Source organism: Trifolium pratense, linkage group LG3 (assembly GCF_020283565.1).
Source record: "Trifolium pratense cultivar HEN17-A07 linkage group LG3, ARS_RC_1.1, whole genome shotgun sequence".
Taxonomy (NCBI): Eukaryota; Viridiplantae; Streptophyta; class Magnoliopsida; order Fabales; family Fabaceae; genus Trifolium; species Trifolium pratense.
In genome coordinates this window covers 46,781,784-46,805,426 of record NC_060061.1, presented here as the reverse complement: position 1 = coordinate 46,805,426, position 23,643 = coordinate 46,781,784, and the positions used below count along the sequence as shown (strand labels likewise).

Here is a 23,643-nt window from a genome sequence, read left to right as displayed (position 1 = left end):
AAATGTTTCAGCTAATAATGAGTGATTTATTCCCCACGTGATTCACCAACGGTGTCCATGCAACCCACGAGGATAGTTGACAGTGTGACTGACAGTGTAAGAAACTTTAGTTTTTTCACTTATTAAAAATTTATGACTTAATTGGAATTTTAGTGTTTTTCATTTTTATCATTTTATGATGAGAAAGATATCTTGATAAAATCTAAGAATTTTTTAAAAAAAAAACGTTATTTCAAACATGTTAATTATATCACTCCTATATTTTAGACCAAATATTTAATAGAATAAATAAATCTGTCAAATTTTAAAATAGAGAAATTAATTTTGTAAAATAGTAAAAATATAAGGACGACCAAAATTGTAAATAATTTTAAATTTATTACATTCTATACATGACTTCAGTTTTGGCTAATAAATTCCTTCGTAGCCAACACTAGGGGTGCTAAAGTGGATGGATCAGATGAATTTGGATTTTGGATGCGCTAAAATCACACTAAACAAATCGTTAGTTGGTTCAGTAGTGATCGGCGTTGAATTTGGTAAGGAGAACCACTGTTCGATTCCCGCAACTCTGACCAGGAGGGGGCTGAAACCAGTTAATGTCAGAACTGACTCCAAATTATATTAAGCGATTTAGTGGATCAGATACTTGTGAAAAAAAAAACAGAGAATAAATTAAAATTATGAGCAAGGCAATTTAATTAACAGCAGAAGAAGCACTAGAGATTAAATATCACATTCAAAGATTAATCCACAAAAAGAAAATATCAGCTTACACAAAAGGAAACTACATTATCAAACCTGTATCTCCATAAAAGAACTACCAAAAGGTACAGGTTTGAGTTTCATAGAAAATTGAATAAAGTAAAAAACATGACACATCACATTCAAAGCTTACATCACAATCTTGATGATGAGAACAACTCATATAAATCCCCATAGAAGAACTTCTTGAAAAGCTTCATAAGTTCAACTTGAAAATGCATACAAACAATAACAGAACCATCACCATCAGGACTCATAAGAATCAATCCCTTATCAAATGGAGACACAGACCCCATACATACCTATATGAAAAGGCTTTCCCCACCCAAAATCAGCTTCATATGCAGGCATAGCCATCCAACTTGTTATATGAAGATTTGGATTCCCAACAAAATATGCAGCATTCTTGCCTTCACCACCTAAAAACAATTTCCTTGCATCATCTAAATGTTGAAATCCTCTAATAACATCTATTTGTGACCTTATATATTCATTTGTTATCAACTCATTCCCTTCCCTAATCCTTTGTGCAAGATAACTCAATGGCTTTGATTTGATTTCTCCAATGTAACTTGTTGCTGCTGTTTGGATCAAAGCATTTCCATAATAATTCTTAGGAAGATTTGGAATTATTCTATTCCTGATTCCAACACTGAACCTAACAACACTTGGTTGATTCTCACTAAGCTCGCGTGCCTTTGAAGCACTTTTCCAAATATGTGCAGTAATTGCTTCAAATCTACTATAAGGTCTTCTTGATCTTGACCCCTTTGGAATATCATATTCATTAGCCTTTTTCTTCAATTTTTCAACTTCTTCTGCTGTAAGTTTCAAGAATTCAGCTGTTATTTTCTTCTTTCTTTCAATATCAGTGTCAGGTCTTCCTAGAATGAGAGGCAATGGCTTTAATTCTATGTGGTCGAAGCGCGGCTCAATTGGTGTGTGTAAAAATTTGAGAACTGTTCTATCAAAAAATGGTAATTCATTATCCTCAAGTGTTTCACCTCTTGAAATTTTGGCCCATGAGTTCATCAAGTTAAAACAACCAACCCCATCAGATAAAGGATGTGAATAAGCAATTCCAAATCCAATTGCAAATCCAAAGCTTTGAAATCTTGTTACTTGAGCAACAAACAATGGTATTTCTTCAATTGGTTGATTATAATCAACTTTTGGAATAAGCTCTTTGGTGGAATCAGAAGGTGAAAAGTCACCATAATCATGAATTGTTTTAGTGGTTTCAGCTTCTATCAAAACAGCTCCTTTCGCATTGAGATCCAACTCGATTCGACCACCTTCTTTGTAACAACAACGACCAGCTATAGGATAGTAGTGAACAAGAATTTTGCTGAGAGATTTTTTTAAGGTTTCTACTTTCTATTATGGTTCTCTTATTTTGGTTCTTATTTTTTGGTTTGTAAATGTAAATCTGTGATGAGTGACTGAGACGACCAAGTACTCTAACTTGATCTAAATCTGAGAGCCATAAACAACCCTTTGGAGTTGATTCATTTGGTGTCACAGTGTAAAAAGCTTTAATTGTTGTCATTTTTTGGATTGTTGGAATTTTTTTTCTTCTTTCTAAATGCTTTGTGGTTCATAGATTTTCATCTGCATCTTGTTGCACAGAGTGGAATCCCTCCGGTGTACTTTTGTTTTGGAATTGTAGGGTCAGGTGGGGGAGGGGATAATGAAGTGCATTAGCTTGATATTAAGTGTGAACAACCAAGTTGTCTACTGAATTGATGGATAAGGAAATGGCACTACTCACGAAGTAGTTTTTTTTAACAAGAACTCACGAAATAGTTGTTTTTGTAATTCAATCTTTTGGATTTTGCTTTTACATTTGTTGTAAATTTATAAAGTGTTGATAGTGTTGTTAAAATATAGAAATTTGATTGATCGCGAATGACAGTTTAATTGAATCAATATTTTTTTAAAATATTTATAAAAGATCTACCAATCGTTATTTGGTTCAATGGTGATTGACGCTGAACTTGATAGGGAGAGACCACAGTTCGATCTCCGCATTAGCGATCGGAAAGAGGTTGGAACCACTTGATGGCAAAACTGACTTCCGAACCAATGATAAAAACAAAAAAAAAAAAAAAAAGGCAAAATTAGTGTTTTAAAAACCGGACCGGACCGGCCGGTCGAACCGGTTGGACCGGGAACCGGAGGGTACAACGGTCTGGTCGGACTGCTGGACCGGGTAAGCAGTCAAACCGGTAAGAACCGGAAAAAACCGGAAAAAACCGGTAAGAACCGGCGAACCGGCGGTTTTGAAAACCGGCGGTTTAACTGCGTTTGTTTTTTCTTCTTTAATCTGCGCTGAAACGACATCGTTTTCTTCTCTTTTTTTTTTCTTTTCATAATGAAAATCAACGAAAATAGAAATATGAACGAGAAAGAGAAACAGAGACTGAATAGAACAAATTATCCTCCACATCCACATCCAATTGTGACGGTACGGCAAGAAAAAGCCAGAAAATAATATTGTTTTGGAATTTCGGTTTCAGAATGAGAAGGAAAGGATAAAATGTTTTCATGAAATCTCAAAACAAACACCATCCCAAATATAAAATAGAGAGTTGAGTTGAAAGGGATGAGTTGTGATTTCGTGTATTTGTAGAAGAACAAGCAAGTACAAAAATTGTATAGAAGAGCAAAGACAAAAATTGTGTATTTGTACAGTGCTATGTAATTTGAGAAACTAATTTTGAGATCTAAAGAGAAAGAGAAGTGGAGGCGATGCTGCTGACAACTGAAAAATGGATCTGTAGGGTTTCATTAAGTTGGATTTTTAAAATCAAGGCCCAACCCAAACTCTTTTTCTTTTCTTTTTTGAATAAAAATAGTATTATTTTATTTGTTATTTACGGAGGTGTCTTTCAAATGATAATAATATAAAATTCATTAATTAAATAAGTAGCAATGATATTAAATTATCTAATAAAACCACTAACATATGTGATATGATGATATTTTAAAACACTAATATAGTATATATATAATGTTTTTTAGGTGTCAAAAAAAAAAATTTGGTGTGAAATTACTATAATTTATAAGAAATTATGATAATTTTAGTTTCTTAAGATGCATGATATTTTTTAGATTTATTTGGAGACCAAGTCATCCGGTTCGATCTAGTTTAATAACTATATAGTTTTATTATAGAGACCGGTTCATTTCACTGGTTTAATCCGGTTTATACCGGATTATCATGCGGTTCGACCAGTGACCCGGTGGTTCGACCAATGAACCAGTGACCCAGTGCCCTCACCGGTTTGATGTCCGGTCCGGTTTTTAAAACACTGCTACAGGTTCTTTATCTTATTTTTTTGTAACAGTTTGGTCCTTTATCTTTTTTTTGTGACAATTTGGTCCTTTATCTTTTTTTTGTAACACTTTGGTCCTTATCTTATTTATTTATAAAACATAAAGGACCAAAGTGTTACAAATATAAAAAAGATAAAGGACCAAACTGTTACAAAAAAGGGACTAAAGTGTTACAAATAAAAAAAAATAAAGGACTAAAGTGTTACAAATGAAAGATAAAGGATCAAAGTGTTAAAAAAAAAGATAAAGGACCAAAGTGTTACAAAAAAATAAGATAAAGGACTTGCGGTGTAATTTACTAAGATAACCCGAGACTAATTTACTAAGATACAAATAAACTATAGAGCCGTAAAAAAAAAAAAAAAACTATAGAATCAATTGTCATTTAAATTCAACCCAATTATTAGTGTTCTATCTCGAGCATTGAGAATATGAACATTCTCAATCTTTCATATACCATTGTGCAACCACTACACAATTATTTTTACCTTCATCTACCATCAACCTACCGTTACTAATTATACATTTCCCCTACACCTAGCAACTATATATATATAATAAGACCCTAAGCATGTTTTCACCGTATTCAAATATTATAACTTTTTATACATAATGACTTCTCTCAAAGCTATAGTTCTTGTTGCTCATGTGATCATTGGATTGATCTCATCAACATCTATAGAGTCTAGACAACTTTCCAACCCTTCTAATGTGATGAGCCTTGAATCAAGATTGAAGGTGAGTGATGAGCCTTCTAATTGTTGGGAATCCCTATTCAAGCTACAAGCATGTAGTGGTGAAATTATAACATTTTTTGTTAATGGTGAGACTTTTTTAGGAAGTGGTTGTTGTCAAGCAATTAGGGTTATTGGACATGATTGTTGGCCTAATGTTGTTGCATCACTTGGATTCACAAATGAAGAGACTGATATATTGGAAGGTTATTGTGATAAAGTTGAGGATGTTCATTCACCACCACCATCAACACCAATAGTATCATTGGTTGATCATAAAGTGTGATTGACCCTTAAAGGAATCATAATATTATGTAACTTTGGTCGTTTATGGTTTTCAATAACACTTAATAAAAATGTTACAATTTTGTTTCCTTTTTATTTTGGTTTTGATGTGGCCTTAATTTATACTTTTCTTAGTTCTTACTATGAAACATAAATCTGCTTTTAAGCTTTTTATTTGTTCTAAACTCTAAACCGATGATATGTGATATGCATTTTTCCCTTAATATTGTGTGGTTCATATACGATATTTGTGTTTGACCGCAACGAAGTAATAACATTGAATTAATCTAAGTAGTAAGTGATTTAGATCTCTTAAATAATTTTCATGAATCCGATAATTAACTTTTGCTTATAGAGAATTTGATTAGAAGGGATGACCATACATTGTGTGTCCCATATGTTATTTGGGTGCACTTCTTGGCGATTTTGAGGGCTTTTGGCCCTCAAACAATTCTGTTCTTCTTGTAGTGGAAAATTGAACCTTGAAACTTGAAATTATATGCAGATACAGATCTTATTTCCTTCTTAAGGGTAAAAAATATTAAAGTAAAAATAATTTTGAAAACTCTGGAACATACATTAACAAGATAAATTAAAATTACTAGCTATTATTCTTAAAAAAAAATTACTAGTAGTGTTATTGTTAGACATGTTTCATATACGCCTTATCATATTTCACCACTCCAATATTCTTTTTTTTTTTTTGGTATAACCACTGTAATATTCTATAATCTATATAGTATATACAGTTTCTTTAATAAGAAAAAACAGATTGATACTCATGGAATCTTTAATCTTGTTCTCAAATCAATATATATAGTAATTACAATTAACAACTTAAAATTTCATCCTATATAAAAAGTCGGGTTGCAAAACGGGCCAGGCCCATCAAACCGGCCAATTTAACCCACTATTTTTGACGGGCCGGTCCATTTAAAAATCCCCACTTAGAATATGAAATAAGATATATTATTTGATCAATCTTATTTGATCAACCTATAGAAATATACATGTATATTAGGGGCATATTTTTTATTTAAGAATATAGGCATTAATCAATTTTAAATTAGACTTGCATATAAAAGTTGATTCCAAGTATCAGGAACACCAGCTAAACACCAATGGCTACAATCCATATCTCTATGTCCTCCATGTCCATAAACTGATGGGTGACCATCTTTTCTAAGCTGTGATAAAGTAGTGATATCAAGCAAATGTATGGGTTTTTTCATTGCTCTTAGCACTCTCTCTAAAGCTAACTCTGCTGGGTGTGGGCCTCCTGGATATATTGATCCTATTATTGGTTTTTCTTGTCCTTCACAAAAGTTTGCTTTTGGGTCTCCCCATTGCTTTGAGCTGAAAATATTTTTAAAAATAATAATAATTACACTTTGGTTCTCTTATAATGTTTCTAAATATACAAGGAAACTAAATAATACTCCCTCCAGCATTAATTAAAACTAAATATTTTCTGATTATTTAGTTATCAATATAGATCAGATATATTAGTTATTCAATAAATCCGAAAAAAAAAATAGTTTATAATTAAGCCTGAAAAGAGTATATCACAAGCTTATCAAATGATAATTTGTACGCAAAAGGATGCATCGATAACACTCCCTCTAGTCCTTAATATAAGAAAAAATTTACTTTTTAGATATATTGAAAGATCGATGCATCTAAACTATATTGACTATAGATACATTAATCTTATATAGTCTAGATATATCAACTTTTCAATGTATTTAAAAAGTGAATTCTTTTTTATATTAAGGATCGGATGTATAGTATATATGCAGTGACATTACTTGGACTCCGGGTTCGAGGTTCAAACTTTTAAATTTTAATTAACAAAAAAATTATATTGTACTCAATTTACCCTGTACTCATGAAAATGGCAACAAATACTTACTTTAGATGATCTGGAGAGACTCCTTGGAAGAACACCTTTGTCTTTGTAATGTCAACATTCTCATCAACCCATTTGGCCCATGTTTTCAATGCTTTCTCATATGCAACCAAACGATTCATATCTCTCAATGTATTATTTCCTTCTTGAATAAAATCCCATCTGTTTGTACAAAATAAAAGTAAGGGGGGAAGAGAATGTATTTGTCTATGCAATCAAACCAATAATAAAGAATGTGTATGAATTTTAATTACGGTTGTTTTCTTCCTGTGTGAAGCCACCAATGCCAAGAATCAAAAATCAACACATCAATTCCTTTCCATGTTTTGGCAGCTTCAATAGAATCTAATTTGAGGACTCTACCAATATTTTCACCAACAATGTCCACCAAAAATGCATTGCGTGAGAACATCACCTTAACATCATAGCTCTGTAAATCATGTCATATATACTTGTAAGTTATAAACTACTTTGCATAATTAAAAACAAAAACAAAAAGTTATGTGCTACTTGAACAATAACTGAACTCAACTTAAGATTTTTGTTTGAACAAAAGTCCTAGGTTAAATTTAACATATATTGATAAATCATGATTGTTTCTAGTAAAAGACTATTCATTTCATATGTATATTTTTTGTATATTAACCCTCTCGTTCAAGGAAAGAGGTCCTGGACTCCTCGTATAACGTAGAGTTCGACTGTGAGATAAATAAAATCTGTCCAAAAATTGTATTCACTAGAAATCGAACTCAAATTCTCCCGAACGATTCATTCTAAGGAGAGTTCATTATATACTTTTGCTCAATATCTTGATTTACACATTGGTCATATATTGTATATGTGAAAATTTATCATCCCCAGTTATTGTTAATTTTTTTGTTAAACAGATTTTATTTCTTGTAATGATAACGAATTTCAGTTTACTCCTTATAATATTTTTCTTTTTTGTGATTTCAACCATATAATGTGAAGATTTTGTTATTTTAGTTTCTCATTGAACATTTTACGATTCCATCCATGTAATGTTAGCTATTAAGGAAGGACTAAATTACTTTTTTATGTTTCTTTTAAACATTTTTTAGGACAATATTCTCTCATTTTTATGTGAGAGTAACATTTTGGCTTTTTATGCCTCCATCTACTTCTTGTTTTGTCAACAATCCAAAATAGAATTCTCAAAACTTTTGTCTAATATCATACACGAACATCTGTGATTATATTTAATTTTTTAATTTATTACTAATATTGTGTCAATTTTATGTCTGCATATGTGTCGATACTGCATAGGAAAAAAAGCACAACTGCACAACGAGTTTACTAGTTACCATAACTCAAGTAATTGGGGATGAATAGGACCAGGATTGTCTGCTGTAAAATATTCACGCAATAAATTTGGATTGTTGATTTGAGATCTGACAGTCTAGATTAGTTTAACAGTAAAATAATTTCAACCTTCAATTCAGATCAGACGGTTGAAAGTTGTGACTGTGGGATTAATGTTGATTTGTAAAATTTTAATTTTAATTAATAGATTTAATTTGTTATAATGAGTAAGAGAAGATAAAGGAAATAATAAATGAAAAATAATAATTAGGATAGAGATCTAACAGTGAAAGTGAAAATGGAGAGATCACCAATCCTGACTAAGGTGTAGTGAGCTTGTGGTACAGCTATGTGCAGCAAGCAAGTGAGTGATTGCCATTGATTCAAACTCAAAGAGTCCCCTACAAACAAAATACTTTTCCCTCTATGTCTTCTTAAGAAGTCTCCACCATTGAATCTGTATCATAATGTTAACTCAAAATCATATGTGGCTCAAATCAAATTGCATGGCCTTAATCATCATTAAATGTATTTTTGTTTCAATCTAATAAGGCATGTGGTCCTATATGAAGACAAAATGATTGAAAGCAATTTCACATTTTCAACTTATTCACACATACTTCATATGGTAGTTTAATTATATACAAGTATTATATATTTCTTACGGTCTTTTTTATAAAAAAAAAAAAAAAAAAACTCACATTTTAAATTCATTAAATAATTAATGTATCAGATTTATAATATAAATCATATATTATAGATCAGATATATCAGTTATTTAATAAATTTAAATGTTAATAATTTCTTATAACAAAGACTGAAAATAGGACAGAAGTATAAACCTAACAACCTTTTAACTAATTGTTTGTTGTATGACACATTGAAAAGACAGCCTAGCAAACAAAGAAATGGCTTATGTTAATCGGAGGTTCACAAATTACAATCATAATCATTTTTATTCTTTAACTAGCTAGTATCAAGATGATAATGTGTTGGGAGAAAAATGAAATGGATGAGTATTATTAGGGAAATATCTTAAGAGATAAATTTACATATTATGGAAATTAGATGACCATTCAACAAGATTGGATAATGGTACTAGTCAGAAGGGTCCACATTCAAGCCACAGTCACATTAGATATGTAGATTTCAAGTAGGTTATTTACACATACACATTGAAAGCAATTTCACTATATAGACATCATAATGTCAACTTATTCACACATTATGCATATGGTAGTTTAATTATATACAATAATATATTTCTTTCAATCTTTTTTATAAAAAATAATTGACTTTTTAAATTCATTGAATCATTAATAGGTTTAAATATAGATCAGATATATATGTAATTTAATGAACTTAAAAAGTCAATTATTTTTTATAAAAGAATCGGGTGTAGAATAATTAAGCCCAACAACCTTTTGTTGTATGACACATTGAATAGACACCCTAACAAACAAAGAAATGGCTTATGTTAATTGGAGGTTCACAACTTATAATTATAATCATAATAATTTTATTCTTTAACTAGCTAGAAATTATTGACATTTAATAGAGAGCATTACACTAAATTCAGATCACATGGTTTTGTTTACCACAAAATTTTAATTTTTGGAGAAAACGGCGGGAAAGATATCATGTCCAAGTCTCAACTTTGCCATCACCATGAAGACACCATTTACCTATTCCAATGGTTGTTACCTTAGTTGGATTTGTCTTTCTTTCTATTATTACTAAGGTTGCATTTTTTTTTTTCCATTTAAGAAATCAATACAACAAGAACTTTCAAATTAGTAAATAGATTAAAATAACCCCCATTATACATCGGAATAAACTAAATTTGTGATTAAATACAGCCGAAAGCCCAAAACAACAGTTGTTGTTAAGGCCTAATTGCAGAGATGTCTAAAACCATTATATTGTGTTCAGAATTCACAACCATGGTTATCACCACCGAAAATCATGCTTCTTTATTATTGGGGGTTTTAAATATCTACGCAACCGCGATTTGGATGGTGACATGAAAGTATTTTTTATGTCTCTACCATCTTAATTGAAGTTATAATGTTTTATTATCCACATTTGATTGCAATTCTCCGTATAATCAAGTATAGCAACTCGACCCTAATCGTGATTAAAACCCTTATAAATTATATTTCTATCACATCACATAAAAAGAATAAGAGTAACTAAAAGAGTATGTATGTATGTACCTTGGTAAATTACACTCTGAGGGCTGCCATCTATACTTGAGATAAAATTTATCTGGTCTACCATTACTTTGACAATCAAATTCTTTCTCTATAAAGGGACACTGTGAAATTTCATAAAGAGGGTATGATTCATCATAAACCCATCTTCCTCTAAACAAATCACAACCACTCTTTGCAAACCTTATTGTCTTTCCATGTACATGAACCATGAAAAGGGCATGAAACATCAATACAAATATGATGATAGGTCTCATAGTAGTTGTGCTCATGACAAAAGTGTTTTTCTTTTGGTGTAGATGTGATCAATTAATTGATTATGGAAGCGGTTTGCAAATTTTTTGATAAGGTTTGTGTCTCTATTTATGCATTAGTTGTGCTAGTATGAGTCACACGAATATAGGATATTAGGAGGGAGAAAAGTTAACATCAAATGTATTTAAATTGGACACTCAATGTATATGTAGTATATATACCACCAAAAACTTCCCCCATTTCAAAATGAGTTTAATTGTTGTGCACCGACAATGTAAAGATTCTTTACACATGTATTCAATGATGTCTGCCACATCATTTAATGAACATGATACATCATCTGTTTTTAAATATCATATATGATGTGTTGATATATTATTGGACGCATGTGTAAAATAATTTTACACTGACGGTGCATATAAATTAAATTCTTCGTATAATTGTGCGTGAGTGACTAATTTAGATAGTGTTTTATGCGAGCGACTAAATTAAATCGTTAAAAAATTATATAGTAAGATCTATTTTGTTCCTTTACAATTTTTTACGGGACAATTGGAATATTTATCCAAAAATCAATTAAAAAAACAACATAAGTAGATTTATGTGTAGTTCTCACAACTAATATTTAACCAACGTTTACTTTATATATGTGCATATAACTTGTTCTCATTGGTTGTTAGATAAACACTCTCAAATTATCAAAGGGTAATGTAAAAAAAAACCATTTTATTATCATGTAAAACATAAGAGATGTCACTATTTATATACTCATTCTAGTTTTTCATTGTTTCCGTTTTTAATTTTCCAATGAATTAGTTCCCAAGCAGGTAATTACTTTATTGATGATGTTTTAGTTTTACAAACATATTGATACAAAATTCTTACTACTCATAGATGGCTATTGGAATTAACCCAAACGCAAAAGTTTGACAATTGCAAACGCAATTATAATTTAGGCAATTATATATATAAACTACATTTTATGATGTATAACCCCATTTTGTTTTGTTGAACGTAATCCTTAATTAAGTCATACATTGATATATTTAAACTACTCCGTGTTTTGACTCATATTGATATCTTGATTATTTAGGTATGATGAAGTTTGAGTGTAAATAATTTTGTTATTGTATATAATAAGCAAAATGTTTAAATTTATTATCAAAGAGGGAAAATATTTACAATGATGAGTGCATAAGCTGTCAAGATTAGTTTTGTCAGCGGTAGGAAAACGAAAGGAGACCGTCTACAATAATTGACGGCCATTGTTTCATAGGAATACATATTCACATGCATGATATGATCGATGATATCTTTCTTTGTTGGTTAGATTAGGGAGGGAGACAAAAAAAAAAAATTTAGGAGGACCAAACTTTAAAGAATATAATTTATTAAAACAAAAAATATTTTTTTAGTTAAATAGACATCGCATCTAGTAGCACAAATTTTATGTCTCTTTGATCATATAATATATATTAAAAAAAGGGAAAAACTATACAAAAGTGAGGGCCAAAACCTTACCCAAAGAAAAACAAAAAGAAAAATAAAAAAACGAAAAAGCAAAAAGAAAAATAAAAATAAAAAGCGAAAAATAAAAATACCAAAATTAGAGGTGACAATCCCGCAAAAGTTTTAAAAGATTTTCATAAGAAATGAGAAGACGGTAAACCCTTAGAGCGAATGTGATGATTTCCAATGCTTTTTGCAAGCCGTTGTTGATGGGTGTGCTCGTTGTTGTTTTAATAGCTTTTGAAATCTTGTTGTAATGAAAGTTATTGATATAGTGGAACAGATCATTGCTCTCTTCCCCAAACGTAGGTTATTGTTGAACTGAACTGAGTAAATAAATATCATATTTTTTCTTCTTCTCCTTTATCTTGTATATTTTACTTGTGATTATTATTGTTGTCCCTCTTATTTTTATTGCCGTTAATTTTGCTTCATGCATTAAAGGTGTGAATGTGTGATTATCAGCAATTCATCACAACATTCGTAAAAAAAAAATTAATTCATCACAGCAAATTATTTTTCTGGGTGCGCTCCTCTTTAGCTTCAAAATGGAGCTCTCTATTATTTGGTGTATTTTTCCATCTCAACCCCTTCTTAAAAGGAGGGTAGAGTGCATACTAAATTGATTCCAAACTAGGTGCTATTAATAAAAGTTCTATAAAAGTAAAATACTAGTACGACTAAATTAAGTCACTAGATTTGATCTAGTAGTGAGGAATTTGGGTAATATGCATGAAGTCTTAGGTTCGATCCTCATCGTCAACATTGTAAACCCAAAAAAAAGGTACGACTAAATTACCCGAATGTATTGTATTTTTGTCTTAAAAGTTGTGTCTCCAAATAACATTTCTCTGGCTAGCATCTCTTTCAAAATCGCTCATATTTTGTATCAGTATTTAATTTAACGTATTAATGTTATAAAAAAGATAAAAGAAAAAAAAAAGATGTTTAAGAATTATGCGGGTTTAAATATCATTGTCTTTTTAAAATGAGGTTTTTATATCAATATCAATAGTAAAATATAGTTATGAAATATCCAATTTAAACATTAGTAAAGTAAAAGAAGAAAAAAATGCATTGGATGAAAGTTAATTGAACAAGAAAAATCGAACAAAACAAATACTTAATATATCTAACTTCAAAGTTCAATATTCCTAGCAGCATTACTATAACGGTTTCTTCTTATGTTACTTTGGCGTTTCCAACAAACCATTCCAAAGAAACCTAACAAAGCTGCTCCTAGAAGTGTTCCAATGACTATCCCAGCCTTTTGACCGCCACTTAGACCAGCCGGTCCTCCTCGACCATCCGCAGGAGCTGCCGGTTTCGGTGCATTTGGAGAAGGAGAAGGTGGAGTAGAATTAGGATTTGGAGAAGGAGAAGGTGTAGGAGTTGGAACAGGCGGCGCTGGTGTAGGCGAAGGTGGAGTTGGATTAGGAGCCGGCGATGGCGAATTAGGAGATGGGGCTGGCTGAGCATTAAAAGAGTGTAATAAATTTGTAAATAAGAAAACTAGTAAAAGAAGATTTATGGTGCCACTTCTCATTATTCTTACCATTATGTTCCTCAAACCAAGCACAATTAATGTATGAAAGTTAATTTAGTTTTGAGGATGCTTACGGGTGATGATGAATTTGATCATGCATTAACCTTTAATAGAACAATTTAAAAAACATTAGAAAAGTTAAACAAACCATTCCTTTGGATTATCCATCAAATTAAGCATAGTATTTTCCGTACGTGACACTGAATTTGTATTATTTATTACTATTATAGTGTCAATAACAAAGAATATGCAAAGTCTAGTTGTGTACAGCCGTTAATATACCAACAACGAATTTATATAAAGTAGTAAAAAAAAAAAAATCCCTTAAATAAACAAGTGGTTATATATTTCATTTCTGATTTTCGTGTATTAAAAAAATTCAGTTAAAAAATAAAAATTAATTTTTTATATATCATAAATTTTTCGATTGAGATTAATTACCGTTAAAAAGTTGTGGTAAATTTTTTGTATATATAAGATGATTAAAAGAAAAACCTCGTTATGAATTTTTTTGGATATTCGTTTTGAATTTTCAATGTACACCAAGCCGGTTGAACGTAGCTATAGTTCTGGCAAAAGTCATTTTTGCCAGTTTCACCAAATCTTTTTTCCCTGGATGATCATATATATCCGACAGATTTAATTTAGATATGAGACATCTAGTTTTTACATCTAACCTTAAACTAACCTTAAATAGTTAAATATTACATAGTATGCTATGTAAGTTTTATAAATTATATTCTCATACATATTAATAGTATTGTATGTATGTCACTCTTTGACCCGAAATCATTATGTGTTCAACATGAGAAGTTTTATTTTCATCAAACATTGTCTCTAACGAGAGTAATTTTTGTTGGACCCTTGTGTAATGGTAAATGCATGGTCATGTGCCTCTATTTTATAAACACATATCAAGGAATATAATATTGAATTATACAAAAGGTCATAAAAACTATACAATGTGTTCAATAACTATTCATTTGGAATTGATCCGCTAACAAGATTATTAATTTTAAGAATCCCCAACACTTTGATAAAAAACACACTCGATAACAACTAATGCACGACATTTAGTATTTAACTAATACACTTAAATATTTTGTCCAAAAATATTATTCATTTTTTGTGATTTTCATTTTCCTATCATGAAAGGTTATAATTAATTGGAAATTTAGTAAAATAAATTCTGATTGGTAAGTTTTGTTATGACCTTGTTTCTTAGCATGTTAAAGGGCCAAAGACTGCACATTAACCTAATTAAGAAATATTTAAAAATAATAATTTAAATTTTTAGAACAAGGGTTTCTAACAACTACGTAAGCTTGATAAAATCTATTTAAATGGTGCAATGATAAGATGAGTTTTATAAATTACAAAGTTTTTTTTTTCATAAGTTATAAATTACAAAGTGATAAGAATATTTTTTACATACAAAGAACAATAATGAATGGAATTGTCAAGTTTGTTTATGTCATTATCATCTTTATTTCTTTATTTTTTGTTGCGAGGAGTGCTGAGATCTACGTCCCCGACGGTAAGTAATTTTATCCTATTCAAAAAAATTGTTTTGCTTCATTCTCGATATATATTTTTCTTCCAATTTAGTTACACTAACTTATTCTTCTTTGTTTTTTTCTTTTCATTATAGAGATTATTAATTGTAAGAGTTTCTTGGATTGTCCATATGATATGTGCCGACGTTATTTTGAACCAAAGTGTAAGAAGAGCATTTGTAAATGTTTTCGATGGATGGATGACCCTTTGTAAAAGTTCTAGACCAAGAAAGTACTAATGTCAATCTACAATATTCAATTAGTTGCAATTTTGTTGGAACTCAATAAATTTGGTGGGATCATGTTCCTACTAGTGTGTTAGAAGCATATATATATATATATATATATATATTTATTGGTTTGTCTAACATGTGAAATATTGCACATGTTAACGTAACTAAAAATAGTAACTATTTAATAAAAAATAATTATTATTTATTATAAAATCAAACATTTAATATGAAATGTACAAGTTTCAATGTAAACTTACTATTTTAAATTTCTTAACATGTGCAAAGTTGCACATGATAGAAAAATCCTTTATTTATATATTTATTTGTAGATTTATTTGTGAGCTTATAACTGTAATAGGCTAGGGCTGCCTGAGTTTATTCAAAAGATGTGGTTATTTTATTTCTTCATTTAAACTGTATTTTTTTTTTACTTTATCAAGTTTTTAACGAGACAATTGGTCATGTTAATTGATTTTTGGTTTAAATATGAAAATGGTTTCTACAATTATAGTTTGTTTTGATTTAAATCCCTGCAAAAAAAAATTGATTTTAGTCCCTATAAAATACCAAAACTTTTCAAAAGTTCCTTGAGGTGAATATTGGGATGACCTGTCAAGTAATTTATGGATTGACAGATACTGACTAAGATTTTTGATGATGTCGAACTAACATGTCATTTTCATTTAAAAATATAAAAATGGAAAATAATATGTCAGATTTTTAAAAAAATAATTAAAAAATAGAAATAGAAACTTAAAATACTTACAAAAAAATTAATATATCTGATTTAAAAAATAAATAACAAAATAAATTATCAAATAGAAGAAAGAAATCACGCAAAGAAGAAAAACGCAGAGAAGAAAGGGGCAAAAATTAAGGTTCCTGAATAAAAGTTGCGATTGAAGAAAATGAACAGAAGAAGAACTCTGCGATTTGAAGAAGATGAACAGAAATTGCGTTTTTCTCTTCTTGCGTGTTTTCTTTCTTCTACAGTATTGGATAATTTTATTTTTTTTAAATCTAATATATTTTTAATTCATATATATATATATATATTGTAAGTATATTAAGTTTCTATTTCTCTTTTTCAATTTTTATTTATATAATTTTTTTAAACATCTGACATGTTATTTTCCGTTTTTCTATTTTTAAATAAAAATGACATGTTAATTCCACATTATCAAAATTCCTAGTTAGCATCTGCCAAATCATCAATTACTTGACATGTCAGCCAAAAATTCACTCCAAGGACATTTTTAAAATTTTTGATATTTTGCAGGGGCTAAAATCAAAATAAGCCGTAATTACAGGGACTGTTTTCATATTTAAGCCTTGATTTTTTTACTATTGCTATATTGGATTTTGGTATGGTCCCCAAAATTTATCTTGTATCTTTTAATAATATTTAGTTAGGGTATACGTTTTCTGTTTGCTGCTTTTAACTCGAGTATATAATGTTTGCAAAAAAAAACTCAAAGTATATAATAATTTTTAGCCACTAGACTACTTGACTTAAAAGAAAAAAAAAATTATCTTTAGAGTATTCAAAATAAAATCTGTAAATATAAGTTTAAGAACTAAATTTATGTTTTAAATTAAAATTTAGAGTTTAAATACTTGAATTTAAAATCAGAGTAAATTTTTTTCTTTCAAGTCCGTTTCCAAAATGACGTTTTAAATCGTTGCCATATTTTGTAAAATGATTGCAAACATATAACTTAATCGGAACATCGAACGCTTGTAATTAACATTTGAATTACAAATTTCTCAATTAAGGATATATCCCACAAACACTAATAGCCCTTCGAAAATAAGAGAGCAATAAACAACTCAAAAAAATACCTTAAGATGATCCTTTTTTTTTTTGGTCAAGTTCCTTAAGATGATCCTTAACTCTAGCTGAGGATAACCAGTTTTTCTTTTTTTGACAAAATGTGGATAACATTCTAAATTTCATCCAATAATTGTAAATCACAAAAAACAAAAAAAAAAAAAATTAAAATCGCATTTCTGCTGCGCTAAATTTGAAAAGATCTATTCGTGATACAAACCAACATGAAGTAATGAGTTATGTGTTTTTTTTTTTTTTTTTATAATCTTATACATAACTTGCTCAAAGATTTTTCTAAACATAAAATGTTGAGAGGATATTGGTGAAAAAAGTTAAACTAGAAATCACGAAACTTTAGTGATATATTCATGTGACACACCTCCCTACACTCAATTAAAGCATGAGTATGTTGTCCAACAAATATTATTCATCTTTTCTGATTTTTCTTTCCTATTATGAAAGGTTATAAAAATAATGACTTCTTATGATTGGTAAAAAAAATTGTGACCTTGTTTCTTAGTGTGATAAAGGGACAAAGACAACACATTAGTTTAATTAAGAGACATTTAATTCTCTGGTTCTAATTTTAGGAAGAATTTCTTGAACCTACATAAAGTTCTAAAACCTATTTAAATGTTATAAAAAAACAAATCTATTTAAATGGTCTAAGGACAAGATGAGCTTTATAAATTACAAAGTGATACAAATATTTGTTGCATGCAAAGGGAGGAATTATGGTTGAAACTGACAAATTTATTTATGCTATGTTTATCTTTCTTTCTCTATTTTTTATAGCGACGAACTCCAACTGTAAATTATTTTTAAAATTTTAAAATTTTCTTTTTTACTTCACCCTCGATATTTTGTTCGATTTTAGTTATACTCATTTATTCTTGTTTTTTTACTACAGCGATTTATAGATGTTTTATTGATTTTGATTGCCCAAGAGAAATGTGCCCTGGACATATGGAACGTCCGGAGTGTATGAAGACCATTTGTAAATGTTGTAAAACGGTTTACTGACTTAAAAAAAAATAGAAAAACGAATTTTCAAAATTGGCAACGAAACTATTATTGGCTGAGTCGCGTACTAGGTCGCTTTCTTTAAGACGTTTCGCGGAACTACTCGAAATAGTGCACTGTAGTATATCAACCGCGAAGTCCCCAGGATAAAACAGCCGTTTTCAAAGGAAATACCGATAAACTACTGCACTGTAGTATCGGCCAGAATAACACCAAGTATGGTCGAAAATTTCGAACCACTCTAATTGATATGCGAATATCAATTCTACGGTTTAAACCGTTCAAAATATGAAACAACAATAATTCCTCCCTTTGCATGCAACAAATATTTAAAACTGAAGAAAGTGAAGTGTATTTATAGGCAAGTAGGGAGCTGAAATCAGAGGATTTTTAGGAGCTGAGATAACTCAGTCAAAATTCCAAACGTGGCAAAAAAATAGGACACGCAGGCACACGTATTATTTGACCGTTTAACAGATACAAATCTGTTCAGACTTGGTCTTAGCACATTTAACATGTGCGAATTAAGGGACACACTAAAAGAAATTTAAATTTCAAAAATTTCTTAGTATTAAAAAATTAATATATCACCCAAGCCCAAGCCCGAACCGAGCCGAGCCGGCCGGCGGCGCGCGCGTGATATTCGACATTGTGTGTGGTCTCCCTTTCTTACAAAAGTGGGTACCCCAAGGGCACACCCTTGGATTGCCACCTTGTGATATATAAACACTACCAAGTGGTGTGATTTTTCCAATGTGGGACTCAAAGAGCCTTTTTTCAATTCACACTACACATGGTTCTAACAAATGTGTTTACTTCAATACCAAGTTTCCTCTTATTCCTTCATCATGTTCCAACAGTAAATGTATTCAATGGGTGAGGAAAACTCTATCATGATTCTATATCAAGTGTACCTAATAATTTGATTTTAATTTTTTTTTTTTTAATTTCAAGAAACATGGTGGAATCATGTTCCTATACTACGTACAGTGAGTGTTAGAAGTTTATAATCGAAATAGGCTGGCTATAGGGTTGGTTGAGTTTAAGTTCAAATGATATGGTCCTTTTATCTCTATTTTCTTCATCAAGGTTATATTTCACTAGATTTTTTTTAATAAGATTTTCAATTAGGTAGTTGATCATGTTAATTGGTGTTGGGTCTTTGCTTCGTCTATAAGTTTGATTTACAACATGTTTTGTGCTGGAGTCGATAGAGGCTACTAATCAGTTTGGTGTAGGTTGGATAGTCAACTGGGTTTGGGGTGTGTGTGTATTGCACGATGTTTATTCCATTAAATATATATATATATATATATATATATATATATATATATATATATATATATATATATATATATATATATATATATATATATATTTTGTCATTAAAAAAATAATTGGTGTCAACAAAAAACTTCTCGGGTTTCCTTCAGATATTTTACGATTAGATTTTCTTTATGAATGTTTGAGAATAAACACTTTTGCAAAGGTTGATAAGTGTCTGTTTTATTTCTTTTAAAGGAATTCGATATTTACATTTTTTTTTTAATTCTTTGTGTAGTTTAATTAGTTTTATCATGGATTGTGATTTAATGGAAGTTAACTCCTTACAATTTATATTTTAGGTACCAAAGAAGAATTGAAAAATTGAAGATGTGTACTACTTCATTGACAACAATGGGAGAATGAGAATTTTATTAAATAATGAACTCTTGTACTAATAAATCTAACATTGTACATTTTTTGAGTTTTATTTACTTTTTATTTTAACTCTATTAAAAATACAGATATGAATTTTTCTTCCGTCGGGATTTGATGGCTTTTTGAAAACCATACCAAATTTGATGTAATAAAATTTATAATTAAGTTAGCCTCCATAAGGATTATGTGAATTTCAACTAAACAATTATAATTAACTTAGTATGAATAACAATAGTAAATTTGGGGGGTTTTGTAGATTGGTTGATTGAAACGAAAATAGAAAGACTTTAATTTGCAAAAGGTGACTAGAAATTGTTTGAATCATCTTGTTTTCCCTGTACGGTAGGTACTAGGTTCGAATGGGAGCGGATTTGTCTATCTAAGGAGAAAACAAGATGATTAAAGTGGAGAAATGGATAAGAAACTTTGTTGGGTTAAATGAGAGCAGATTTGTCTATCTAAGGATAAAGGAGGTAGGGGTGAAGAACTTGGATTTGTTTAATCAGGCCTTATTAAGCAAATGGAAGTGGAGTTTCTTTCGGATGATAATGCATTGTGGACTGATCTTCTTCGAATTAGATATGGTCATTTACCCACTCAGATTTTGGGAAGGGATATGTCGTTGGGCGATAATAAGTCATCGATTTGGTGGAGGGATATTATTGGTCTGGGAAAAGGGAGGGAACCTTACTGTTTTAATTCAAATATACGCAGCTGTGTTGGAAATGGTTTTAATATTGGTTTTTGGAATTTTAAATGGTTCGGGAACCATACTTTTAGAGATTTATTCCCTGTTCTTTTTGCAAAAGAAGCTACACAAGAAGCTATGGTAGCAGAGAGGTTATTTGGAAATGGCAGGGAGAGAATTTGGTCGTGGCAGTGGACTACACCTTTATCAGTTTGTGAGACGCGGATGCTGGATGATCTTAAGGTTTTGTTGGCTGATTTTTCTTTACAAGCGAATGTGCAGGATACTTGGCGATGGGTCCCTGGAAACACAGGATTTTTTTCGGTAAAGTCTTGTTATAATTGGTTATTAGAACAATGTCAGATAGAGGAACTAAGTTCTAATGTGTTGATTGCTATTAAAAAGCTATGGAGGAATGATGTACCTTCCGAGGTGAATTTTTTCGGTTGGAGGTTGTTATTAGAAAGATTACCGACGCGAATGGCACTACATTATAGAGGTATTCTTAATAACGTGCATGAGTTATCTTGTGTATTTTGTTTTCTTGATAATGAGGATTGCAACCATCTCTTTTTCCTTTGCCCGTTTAGTAAACGAATCTGGGAAGCGATTTTTAAGTGGATAGGAAAGAGATTCCCACCGAATAATAAAGGCTGGAACCATTTTGTGCTATTTGGTGATATGGTAAAATCAAAGAAGGGTGAACGGGTTAGACATTTGATTTGGCTGGCAACTTCTTGGAACATATGGAAGCTTAGAAATAGTGTTATTTTCAAGGGAGCTCTCCCAAATGCTCTTCTTCTTTTGGATGACATTAAATTCAGTTCTTGGGTTTGGTTTAGTAGTCGGTATGGCCGAAACTCTAGTTTATCATTTCAAGAATGGTGTCATGACCCTTTGGGTTGTATTCAAAGCTTTTAATTTCTGACTTTGAATTGTAAGGGTTCGAGTACCCCTTGTACTCCTTTATAATATATATTGCTTATCAAAAAAAAAAATAACAATAAAATTTTAATAGTTAAAATAATTTAACAAAATAGATCGAGTTAATTCATTGGTTCATCGATCTCGTTTATCTAATATATAGAACCCTAATTCCTTAGGTGAATTAACGTTAAATTCTATATCATAACAAATTCTATATCATAACAAATTATATATATATATTATCAAAAGCTTGAATTAACGTTAAATTCTATATCATAACAAATTTGATATTTCTAAAACAATTACGTTTGCAAATAGTTAATTTAGTTTCAATTATAAAACCTAGGGTCAGTAGTGATTTACCCCTTAAAATCAATTCAATCTTTTTCACTTGCTGCATTACTTCACAAATTTGGCAGAAAATATTTGTTTTGTTGGGCACTAATGTGATCCATTTTGAGGACGTCACAAGTCATTTCACTTTGTTTGGTAAATTAGCAAAAGGCAATCATAGCAAGCGAATTCGTCATATAATTTGGCTGACGACGACATGGATTATTTGGCGTACGCGTAATAACATTATTTTTAGAGGAGATTGTGTCAACATATCATCTTTAGTGGAGCAAATTATTTATTTTTCTTGGTTTTGGTTTATAGGCCGAACAAGGAACAATGTTAATTTAGTTTTTTCTGAATGGCATAATAATCCTTTAGATTGTTTTGAACACATCTAAAGTGATCTATTCATCTTTTTCTTATCAAAAAAAAAATTCAATATTGGTCGGATAAAGAAAAACATATTAAACACAAAATTAACTAAATGTTTAGTTTTAGTTGCATAAACTATATACTCTTAGTAATATTATTCATTTTAAAGAGAATCATCTACGATACCTAACCTCGAGAAATTAGCTACTCATAATAATAATAATAATAATAATAATAATAATAATAATTAACATCACAAAAGATCTTTGAGATCATCTCCAATGGTGTAGTACCTATTAGGTACTCATGGTACTTATTAGGTATTACCATTGGAGCAAAACACCTTTGAGTACCTATTAGGTACCACTTCTCATATAAGAACCCTCTCTCTCCTCTTGGACCCACCTTACTTTAGATTAAAATATTTTTTTATGGGACTCACACACATTTTTAAATTGATGTGAAATTATTGATGGACCCATTTAGAATTTTTTTTAAGAAGTGTTAGGTTGGAGGAGTTGAGTACCTATTAGGTACTATTATTAAAAAATAATAAATAAGTGATGTGTCCACGTGAGACCCAATTAAGTACTCAAAATTAGAGTTCTCCATTGTGGATGCTCGGAGAGTTTTACATAAAATAACAATGAACAACAAGCATCAATATATTGACTCCAATGGTGAAAAGCTTGATTTTTGGTCTCTTAAATGCAAAATTTGACTTTTCACTATCTTCAACTTTTAGTGACTGTTTTCTTTGACTTTTGACTACGACCAACACTTAATGACATTGAAAATTCATGTTCTCTTCGTTAAATAAGGGCTTCCATTATCATAATTAGAGTCTTGGTCACTAAGACGGTTATTTTTTTTTACAATTGTCACTAAGATGCATCAAATTCACTCTTATATTTTTATATTTCAAGCATTAAGTCCTAAAAATACAATATAAACAAAAACATGTAAATAATACTTATAAATTTCTTAAAAAACATTATTTATTTAAGTAAAATATTAGACATATTATGCTTGAACAAATTGCTTGTTTTCAAGCAATAAGTTACTTGTTTCGTTTCTTTTTTTAAGTGTAGTTAATTT

General features: G+C 30.2%; 4 protein-coding genes, 1 long non-coding RNA gene and 1 pseudogene across 5 annotated transcripts; 3 read left to right on the top strand and 3 right to left on the bottom strand.

Moving 5' to 3' along the window:
- Window positions 1–746: 746 nt before the first annotated feature.
- On the bottom strand, window positions 747–2,419 carry LOC123917185 (annotated as a pseudogene).
- A 2,297-nt stretch (window positions 2,420–4,716) lies between these two features.
- On the top strand, window positions 4,717–5,124 carry LOC123915259 (egg cell-secreted protein 1.1-like). The gene has a single exon (XM_045966400.1). It carries the CDS (start codon window positions 4,717–4,719, stop codon window positions 5,122–5,124), a length of 408 nt encoding a protein of 135 aa, XP_045822356.1.
- A 775-nt stretch (window positions 5,125–5,899) lies between these two features.
- LOC123917184 (protein trichome birefringence-like 43) lies at window positions 5,900–11,004 on the bottom strand. The gene is made up of 5 exons (XM_045968843.1): window positions 10,572–11,004; window positions 8,641–8,812; window positions 7,287–7,462; window positions 7,036–7,194; window positions 5,900–6,479 (listed from the first exon to the last, which is right to left on the bottom strand). The coding sequence occupies exons 1-5, from the start codon at window positions 10,838–10,840 to the stop codon at window positions 6,185–6,187; spliced, it is 1,071 nt and encodes a 356-aa protein (XP_045824799.1). The 5' UTR covers window positions 10,841–11,004; the 3' UTR covers window positions 5,900–6,184.
- A 2,466-nt stretch (window positions 11,005–13,470) lies between these two features.
- LOC123915258 (vegetative cell wall protein gp1-like) lies at window positions 13,471–13,890 on the bottom strand. The gene has a single exon (XM_045966399.1). It carries the CDS (start codon window positions 13,888–13,890, stop codon window positions 13,471–13,473), a length of 420 nt encoding a protein of 139 aa, XP_045822355.1.
- Window positions 13,891–15,188: 1,298 nt separating this feature from the next.
- Window positions 15,189–15,761, top strand: LOC123917183. Its single transcript, XR_006812396.1, has 2 exons — window positions 15,189–15,415; window positions 15,530–15,761. It is a non-coding gene; the product is annotated as an uncharacterized LOC123917183 (long non-coding RNA).
- A 4,981-nt stretch (window positions 15,762–20,742) lies between these two features.
- Window positions 20,743–21,831, top strand: LOC123915257. The gene has a single exon (XM_045966398.1). The coding sequence runs from the start codon at window positions 20,743–20,745 to the stop codon at window positions 21,829–21,831; it is 1,089 nt and encodes a 362-aa protein (XP_045822354.1).
- Window positions 21,832–23,643: the final 1,812 nt, after the last annotated feature.